This window comes from Lipotes vexillifer, unplaced genomic scaffold (assembly GCF_000442215.2).
Source record: "Lipotes vexillifer unplaced genomic scaffold, Lipotes_vexillifer_v1.1 scaffold914, whole genome shotgun sequence".
NCBI classification, from domain to species: domain Eukaryota; kingdom Metazoa; phylum Chordata; class Mammalia; order Artiodactyla; family Lipotidae; genus Lipotes; species Lipotes vexillifer.
Genome location: NW_006780388.1, coordinates 2,165,958 through 2,175,861, shown reverse-complemented (window position 1 = coordinate 2,175,861; position 9,904 = coordinate 2,165,958). Strand labels below are relative to the sequence as shown.

The 9,904-nt window shown below is 47.9% G+C and overlaps 1 protein-coding gene across 2 annotated transcripts in view; it reads left to right on the top strand.

Moving 5' to 3' along the window:
- PDPK1 (3-phosphoinositide dependent protein kinase 1) overlaps positions 1-9,904 on the top strand; it is a 68,178-nt gene that overhangs the window by 54,578 nt on the left and 3,696 nt on the right. For both annotated transcript variants that reach the window (XM_007453522.1, XM_007453523.1), the window contains 4 exons: positions 514-582; positions 818-914; positions 1,941-2,114; positions 3,816-4,033. In XM_007453522.1, coding sequence (XP_007453584.1) covers positions 514-582; positions 818-914; positions 1,941-2,114; positions 3,816-4,033 — 558 coding nt within the window. The remainder of the gene's footprint in view (positions 1-513; positions 583-817; positions 915-1,940; positions 2,115-3,815; positions 4,034-9,904) is intronic.

The window sequence follows — 9,904 nt, the reverse complement described above, 5'->3', positions numbered from 1 at the left end:
GGAAAGAGAAAGCTTGCTTTGTGCACATCCTGTGGACTGTGATTTGGCTCCTTGGCATACATGAGCTCGCGTCTGTGGCCTGGGGGTAAACAGTGAGCTGTGAGAGAATCTGAGACTCAGCTGTACCAACCTGCCAGTGCCCCTGCCCCTGCCCCTGGCACTGGAAGAAGGGGCTTTTTGGCCAGTGTTTGCTGTAGTCAGGAGTGACGGCTGCTCCCTGGCCAGGACCAGACCGGGCCTGTGAGGTCGTTGGTTGCCCCTGAGCGAGGCGCCCAGCCTGGCCCAGTAGTTCCTGCTGTGTGTGGGGGGGATCCTCTGGTCCTGGATCCGCAGAGAGGCCCCCTCAAGGAGAGCCCAGAGCAGGTTTCCACCCTCACACTGACCTGGTTTTAAAGGTGAGAAATAGATTAGAGGCTGAAATGGGTGGTGTGAACAGACAGGATGGAAATGAACCATGCTCGCCACTGAAATGTTACAAATGTCATTCTTCTTTGTTTTTCCCCTCCCTTAAAGTTCAGACCTTTGGGCTCTTGGATGCATAATATACCAGCTTGTGGCAGGACTGCCACCGTTCCGAGCTGGGTAAGAGACCCACACCCCACACCCCACTCCTAGCGCTTCGTAGCAGCCTGACAGAGAAGTGGGAGGGGGCAGTCCCAGGGTTAGGGCAGAGTGGGGGGAACTTTTATGACAGCTCTTTAGTGAACATAGTGGCTCTCTGGGGAGAGAGGGAGATGGCTGTCCCAGGAAAGTACAGCTCTGTACTGGGGAGGTTTGTGTGACCCTGCCCAGAATGATGGCTTTTCTTATTTTACAGAAATGAATATCTTATATTTCAGAAGATCATTAAGTTGGAATATGACTTTCCTGAAAAATTCTTTCCTAAGGCAAGAGATCTTGTGGAAAAACTTCTGGTAAATATTTCGAATTTTCTTCTGGTAGGATGATCCAGTAGCCACACCCTGAGTCTCTCTGAACTTGTGGTCAGAGGGCCTTTCCTTGGAGGCACCTGTGTTTAATAAAAGGGCATTTTAGGGTTGATAAGTGATTGTAGGTAGATGCATATCTTCAGTCTCATCCTGTCAGGCCTTTTCAGTTTCCAAGTGCCTGATTCTTGAGCTTAATAAGATAGGAAATTACTGTATCACTTTGCATTTGCTCATCAACACACACACCATTTTAAGTTACCAGACGCTGCAGCAGCTCGGTGTGCTGCAGTGGCAGGTGGCTGTAAATTCTACTTAGCGACATCTGTATCAGCTTTAGAGTCAGCTACATGAAGGTGCTAAAGATCAACCCAAGTTATATAGCAAAGGTAAACAGATTTACCCGGGAAGGGAGTGTCTGTTTATGTTCTAGAAACTATAGTGTCCCTTCTCCTGGTGTGTTTTGGCTCCAGACCTTCCATTCACTTGATTTGGGGGAGCAGGGTCAGTCAGCCTCTTCCCACCTGTCCCTTGTGTATCTGTCCCCTCAGTGGGGGAGTGCGTTGGATCCTCTGTGGGTCTGGGGGGGGCAGCCGAATTCTGGAGGAGCTGGCTGTGGGGCCCTTTGAGACCACGTGCAGGCGGGGGACCCAAGGCACTTTACTCCCTGTCTGTGATAGCTTCCTGTTCACGTAAACTCTTCATTCTCTTATTAAAGCCAGTGAGTTCCTCTTTTTCTTGTCTCAGGATTTTAAGAGAATACTTGCTGCTATTCATTTAACTTTTGATGTAGTGATTCATTTTCACCTGTCGGGGGAGGAGCAGAGACTCCGGAGAAGTGAAAGCTGTGCGTGGCCACCCCCCTACCCCCCACGGTGACTCAGTTGTCCCCAGCACACTGTGCCCTTCCTATTTCCAGGAGATCCCAAGAATTGAAAAGAACTACTACTCAGAAGTAATTTTTTTTGTCAGAATTACTTTTTAACCCCGACGCTGACTTGACTTCTATTTAAGGTTTTAGATGCCACAAAGCGATTAGGCTGTGAAGAAATGGAAGGGTACGACCCTCTGAAAGCTCATCCGTTCTTTGAGTCGATCACGTGGGAGAACCTGCATCACCAGACGCCTCCGAAGCTCACAGCTTACTTACCGGCCATGTCGGAAGATGATGAGGACTGCTATGGCAATGTAAGCCAGCATGCCAGGGCTGAGATGGGTCCTGCCAGCCCCGCCTGGGAAGTGGCTCCTCTGGGCGGGGCCAGGGACCCCAGGTGGTGGGATGAGTGGCTAAAGGGGGAGCCAGTGTAGATCCGTGGAGGGGGAGGGGTAGTGAACACTGTGACCTGAGTCTGAGTCCCACTGAGACTGGGGCCAGAGAGGCTTACGTCTGCCCCGAGTGCAGATCGCCAGGTGCGTGCATCCCTTTCTCATTTCCTCTAGTTAATTTTTGCCCAAAGGGGTCGAACCAGAGCCTGGGTGCTGATTTTCCTGGTGGGCTTCTGTTTTCCGGTTTTGGCTGATGTCCTTATAATTTTGTATCTGAAGACATTCCGGAATGCCTCTGGTATTTCCCAGAGAATCCCAGGGTTCTGCTGCTGCTTTGAACTTTTGGGGGATGTAATGTTGAGGATGGACACTGGTCACTATCGGCTCTTAGTGCCTGGTACAAGCGGGACAGTGGCACAGGCCCGAGGGATGAGGCACCCTGGGGTCCAAGGGAAGCTCAGATGTAGGGTCTTCAGTATACTTTGTCCTTTAAACTTTCCTTATGGATGGTATGAAACATGCAGAAATGGGCCGAGGAGGATGGTGAGCTGCAGTGTGTCACCACCTTCAGGTCACCCTCCACCAGGACCCCCATATTTACATGTAATGTCAGGTGTTTTGATTATCAGCCATAGTCCATATTTCTGGTTTGATTTCTGTCACTGTGGCTTATTGTAACCAGTTATCATATATAGAGTTCCGCCTCAGTTGACTGAGGAATTCTAGAGTTCACGTAAAAGTCATCCAAGGCTAAGTTAAAATCACAACTGGCATCACCTCTTGGAGATCAAGAGTCCCCTATGTCTCCTACCTACTGTTTTAAGCAACACATCCCTCCCTTTTTTGCCCTAAAATATCCTTTATGCCCAGACTTGAATTGAGCCAGATGTGGAGTGCCATCTGTGCCCCCCCCCGCGACTTGCTTCCCTACCTCAGTGGTCACGGCTGTCCACAGCCTCTGCGTGTGCAGACTGCAAAGGGCTCCCTCCCTTGGCCCTAGTTGCCGACCAGGCCCTTGGGCCCTGATATTGTTCTGGGGTCATGGCTGGCAGGCACGGGTGGGGTCCCCAGGGCCTTTGGCAGGGGTGTGCCAGGGGAGCAGGACGCTCTGCTGGCCAGGCTCTGAGGGAGCCACTGGGGCCCCGGTTGTCTCAGGTCTCGGTTCCCAGGGAGCCTGGCTTCATGGGTGTGTGCGTACTCTTGAGTGTCTGTTGCAGGCCCTCTGTCTGCTGTTCCATCATGTTTGCCATGTTGAGAGCTATGGCTTCTCGGTACTCAAGTGTCGTCATCTTAATCCTGATCCTCCAGGGCAGCACGGGGCTCAAAGAAGCCAGCAGGCCGCAGGTCCCGGGCCTCCCCTTCCTGTAGGTTAAGACTGAGGATAAGCTCCTCTCTGGGGCGAACAGCTTCTGACATTGCTTTCAGAAGAGGGACGCAGGGCAGCCTGAGGCTGGTGGTCAGCTGTGTAGTAGAGGAGAAAGCTGGGCTGTGCGTCGGTGACTCGTCTCCCATGGCCTTTGGGGTGAGAGATTGCTGGGTGTACGATAGGTCAGAGTGTGTCTGGATCTTTGGACTGGAGGGAAGTCCAGGCGCTGTTCTCACTTTTCCCTCTTCTCTGTGCAGTACGACAATCTCCTGAGCCAGTTCGGCTGCATGCAGGTGTCGTCGTCCTCCTCCTCCCACTCCCTGTCCGCCACGGACGCGGGGCTGCCCCAGAGGGTGGGAAGCAACATCGAGCAGTATATCCACGACCTGGACACTAATTCTTTTGAACTGGACTTGCAGTTTTCTGAAGATGAGAAGAGGTTGTTATTGGAGAAGCAGGCCAGCGGAAACCCTTGGTAAGAACGTACAGCTGTAAGCAACGCCCCATTTAGAAACACAGGGTGGAATGCGTGGGGATGAACGCCAGCCGTGGTAACTGACAGAGCTTGGGCGTCCTGCCTTCGTCACCACTGCTGTAAAGGCTCTGTTCCCTTCCGCCTCACACAGCTGCCTTTCTGTAGATAAGGACCCTCAAAGTGTCCAACTGGAAGTGGGTGTTTGGAGGGCTGGCTGGGGGGTGAGTGGGTTTGGGACCCTCCGGGCTCTGGCCCTTGGGACTTGGTGGGCCAGGCATGCCAGCAACCGTTTTGGGACCTGGATTCACCATGATTTAAATAACCGCTGCCCAACAGCCTTTCCTGCCCTGGAGCGTTCAGATGCTCTAGAAATGGACCCATGTATTTGGTGTTTGTGTTCTTATTGAGGCAAACATCTTCCATGTTTATTGGCCATTTGTATTTATTTTTTGAGGTTCATTTGTATCCTTTGACTCTTTTTTTCTTGTATGTTTTGCATCTTTCTAAAATTGACTTTTCAGAGCCATAGATATGAAGACTATTTCTCTGTTTATTTTGCAAACATTTTTTTTTTCAGTTTATCTCTTCATTCTATTTGTGCATTTTTTGGTGGGCAGAGTTGCAGATTCTTACAAAGTTGAACCTGTTTGTGTGTTTATTTTCTGCTTTCCATCTTGGTCCTGTTGAGAAGAGCTTCTCCACCTAGACATATTCTTCAAGCATTTTTATGGTTTCACCTTTTGCACAGGCAGAGAGGAGCCTGGGTGGGGGTGGGGAAGGAGGCTTAGAGGAAGAGAGACCACCTGGACATGGGCGCTGTTGTGTGGAGGAATGGGGGTGGGGGATGCAGAGGAAAAGTGGCAGGTGGATGAGGCTAGGATTTTGTACAATTAGAAGTGATTGTCTCTAGGGACTTACCTGGTGGTCCAGTGGTTAAGACTTCGCCTTTCAATGCAGGGCGTGTGGGTTCGATCCCTGGTCGGGGAGCTAAGATCCCACATGCCTCGTGGCCAAAAAACGAAAATATAAAATAGAAGCAATACTGTAACACATTCAGTAAAGACTTTAAAAATGGTCCACATCAAAAAATAAATAAATAAAAAGATCATCTCTAGAAAAGTGAGTGTATCTCTTGGCCAGCTGAAACAATCTCCAGTTCTTGGGGGCTTACGTTCCCTGCATTGGTGTTCCAAGGAGCCCTAACGTGTACCGAGCAGGAGGGAAGGGCTCCTTCTGGGCGCCCTGCCCTGAGCAGGTCCATGCACCAGGTTGTGATCCCTGAGAAGGGCCTGCTGTGTCCTCCCCACAGGCTTGGCCGGGTGCAGAGCACAGCCGAGAAGCACTGTTGCCAGCATGGGGGTGGCTACTCAGAAGGCCCATGTGCCTCACCCGGGGCGTTTTCAGAGGCCCTGGGCAGCCCGGGCCCTTCATCCTACAGTTCCGGGCAGGGCAGAGCAACTGGTGGCCGGTCAGGCCCTGCAACCTCTCACCCACTCTTTCTTTTTTTTCACGCTCTCTTCCCTTTCCTCCCAATTCAATCCCATTTGGAAGCTGACGACTGTGGAAAGCATAAGGCATTTCTCATTTGGTCAGTGGCGATCCCTCAGGCACATTCTTTAGAACGGTGATCTTCAATGTCTGGCGCATGGACCATAATAATCATTCTGTAATAATACTAAGATAGTGTTTGCTTTTCTACTTTTATTTTCTATAAATGTACAGTGGAGTTTTTCAGAAGCTACACACTGTAGGATGACATTGCTTTGACAGCTAATGGAATTTGTGTTTTCTGTCTTTTGAATCTTCTAAAGAAGTAGGTTTATGGTATAAATATGTGCACTTTTAGACATTAATAAGTTCTCAGTATTTCTGCTGGGCTCTTACTATCTATTTTCAGCTATACCTCCTATAATTATTGTAACTTGCTATCATCAAGTAATTTACTGCTTTGCAATCCTGAAATTTTTCCTGTGCCCACATGGAAACACAGTGAAGAAGTAAGTATACTTTGAGTTGTTTGGCAATATTATTTTAAAATTTCTCAAAAACTTTAATAATTTTTATCTGAAACTTATTTTAGATTTTAATGATATATTCTAAAACAAAAGAACATTTATATGTTTTTCATATTTGAGTATAGATCATTGACTTAAAAAGGGAGAAGACTTGCTTTCCCACCCACAGTAGCATCACCTCAGTCTAAAGATGCAAAAAGAAGACACTGGGTTCTCTGACTCATGGAAGGAAGGAATCCACTCCAGAGAAACTAGGCAAAACTGTAAATATGAAACAGAAATAGGACAAAAGGCTGTCTTTCCCTGGCTTTATAGATGTGAATACCTTGTTGTGTTGTGTCTATGCACAGAATGTCTTTGCATATTATTTTGGTGCCAGTTAAGTTGCAGCATCATTTAGAGACCAGTCATTCAGAATTTTAAAGATACAGGAATTGAATATTGTAAGTGTACCCGTGATGAGCTGTTTCAGAGCCAAACATCAGAAAGCCTCCGGAGCCCCTTACCCGAGGAGTTAAGTGGGGCGGCAGGAGGAGTCACACAAGCGCTGGGAGGCTGAAGAACCTCGGGCCATTGACCCTGCTGAGTGAATGCCATTGATGCAGATGAAAGCCACTGAGAGGAATCCCGGCCACAACGGTGGTCCACAATATGATACAGCGACTCTCTGGATTAAAGATGTGGCTGTGGAGGACACAGGGAGTGAGTTGGTATCTCTACCTCCAAATTGTTTTTTTGCCTTCCAAGTGGATGAATCTACACATGGGACTAGACTCACTGCTTTACTTGTATTTGTCCGGTGTTCACCCCAACTTACCATCAAAGAAAGATGGTTCTTTTACCTTTTACCTTAGTGCTTGGCAGAAAGCACACGTTGTGCTGAGACAGTCCGTGTTGAGCACCTCTTTTGAATTTCACAGTTTGTTCTGGAACAAACATGTTGACATGTGCAGTGATGGTGCAGGAGCAACGGTGGGTAAAACTGTCAGTGCCAGGTCATGAATCCCGGCCATGGCACCAGGAGGTGCGAGAAGAGCCGGCTCTTCACAGCCACACGATCACAGGGGCAGAGGAAAAGACAACAAGCCAGCCTCACTTAGGAGTGGTCATTGAAGATGATTGATTTAATTAATGTGCTGTAGAACGAAAAGGGAAGTACACATAAAGCACTTCTGCTGCACCTCCAGGGTGATGGCTACCTCAAGAAAAGCGCTGTGTGGTGGTTTGTGCTGGGAGCTGAAGGAGCTGCTCTTTTCATGGAAGACCATTTTCACTGGAAGGTTTGACTGACAAACTGGTTGTTCAGACTTGGCTATTTGACCAACATTTTTCTGGAAAATGACTGGAATGAGCCTGTCACTTCAAGGAAAACAACTGCTGGTGTTTGTTACCAATGATAAAATCAAAACCTTCAAGTGAAAATTAGAATTGTGGGAAACTTTATTCATCACTGTGAGCTTAACATCTTCCCAATATTTAAAGACTTTTTTGGGGAGAAATCAATATTTATGAATTGATTTGTTGATATCATAGAATGAAATTTGTCAACATTTGGAAGATCTCCATAACTCAGCGAACCACTATTTCCAGATGACCAATGTTTGGTGCTGTAAAATCATATAAGGGCAGAAGATCTATTCAAAGTGCAAGGTAGGTTGGTGGATTCTAATGTCAAAAGTATGAAAAATTCATTCTTGGGGATTCAGATTCCACATGGCAGCTAACGTTTAAGAAACTACACTTCTGGAATTTTGGTGTAGTATCAAAGAAGAATGCCCACAAATACCTGAAAAGGCTATTAAAATACTCTTATGATTTCTTCATGTACTTCAGCCTGGACAGCATATCACAGTAGAGTGAAGGCAGAGGCAGATGTGAAAATCCAGCTCTCTTCTGTGAAGCCAGATGTTAAAGAGATTTGCAAAGTGTACAGCAGTGTCATGTTTCTCATTAATTACCTTCATTTTCGAAAGAAATTTAAAAAAAAATCATTTATGTTAATGTGGAATGGATTTATTTTGCTTTTTAATGAATTAAATATTTGAAAATGTCTGTTTTAATTTCTTATACATAAGTGTTGATGCATCTAACCCAAATGAAGGTGAGCTCTTTGGGGTCTTCCATAAAGTTAGAGTATAAAGGGGTCCTGAGACCTGAAGGGTTGAGAGATGGCATTTTAGAGCAAACTGTCCGTGCTCATGTGGTCCTCCCTTAACTGCCTAGAAGCCCAGTGTGGATAGCCTGCTCGAGGTGGTTGTAGAGCCTGTCGGGCCCTGGCAGACTCACTCGGCTCTCCTGAAATGGCCCAAAGTTGCTGGTGGCCTCAGGTTTATATCCTTGAGGTTGGTCTTCTCAGGGTTTGGGTGGGATGGGAGAGGGTGAGGAGGAGAGAACTGGCTTTGGAATCAAAAAAAGTGGAGGGTTTTACACTGTTACCCCTTGTGAAATGATGGTGGGAAAGTTGTGAGACTCTCAGCCCCCGTGTTGACATCTGTACAGAGGCAATGACAACTGTCTCCTGAATGGTGGGAGCCAGAGGCTGTGTGAGAAAGCGAGGCTGTGTTAAAGCCCTGTCTACACACTAACTACATGCTAACTACATGCTGAGAATCAGGCGTGTCTCTGACTTAGGTCTGGTTTCGGCGCTTAATCTGCAGACGGAATCTACCACCTGCCAGAGAGAAGAAGGTGCCAGTGCGGGGCGGGGGCCTGGGGGAGCTTTCTTCAGGAGGGTGGGAATTGACTTTCTGAAGTAAAAGATCAAAATGATTCCTTTAAGTTCTTAAGCTTTTCAAAGTAGATCAATAACCGGTAGCCTGTTGTAAGCTGCTTGGTTAGTTAACTGAATGAACGGACCAGGGTGTTTATGCTAACAGTGGAGCCTTGGGCTGCTCCGTCCACCCACTCTGCGTCCTGCTTCCTGGGCTCGTTTCACCACAGCCACGGGGTGCAGTCGGAGCCCTGCTTTGGCCTCTCCCGCTCTGGTCCACCCGTGGTTCTCCTGTCTCTTGGGAGAAGCTGGGAGAGTGTGGTGCAGGCTTCGCCCTTGTGTCAGGAGATAGCTGGGCCCCTCCCTCTGCAGGGCTGGGAAGAGGCTCGCCTGCTTCCCTGGCTTCAGGTTCACTCATGTGACTGGAACTGCTGTGAACATTTGTGCTCCTCCTTTTTGTTTTTCTTTTCCTCCTTAGAATAAATTCCTGGGAGCCGGATTACTGCAGTATTCAGCAAGTCTTCCTCATTTCAGGGCCGGTGGTGGTGGTGCGGGTGAGAATGCTACTCCACAGCTCCCGCCTGCGTTCGTTCACCTCACCTCAGTGCACCCCAGTAGAACGCCTGAAAAGTGGGGCTCGATTTCCTTTCTTTGTTTAGAGCCATTGAGAATTTGTGGTCACTTAATTCCCTTTTGGGAATTTCCAGTTTGTGTCCTTTCTCAGTTTTCTTTCAAGGTTTTAAGCCTTTTATGTTGCTTTATGTATGCTCTCTAGAGTACAAATGTTTACTCTTTATAGGTAATATTTGCTGAAAATCTTTTCCAGCCTGTTTTCATGTGAATTTTGGTTATTTTTGTAGTTAGAGATTCCTTTAGTTCCCGTGTAGTCATATCTGTTACTCTGTATTTGGTGACTTGTTTTCAGCGTAGATGACTGGCCCCTTCTCTTTTTCGTTCTCTTGTTTAATTTACTGTTTTAAACCGTCCTTCATGTTAACCCAGCTGAGGCTGCAAAGGCTCCCTGAGGCTTCTTCTGTCCTTGCCTGTCAGGCTGCCCTGGCGATCTGGCCCCAGCAGCCCAGCTAACTGGAGGCCTTGGTGGTGCGGTCCTTAACTGGCCTGGGATTAGATTGCACTCGCCCGGCC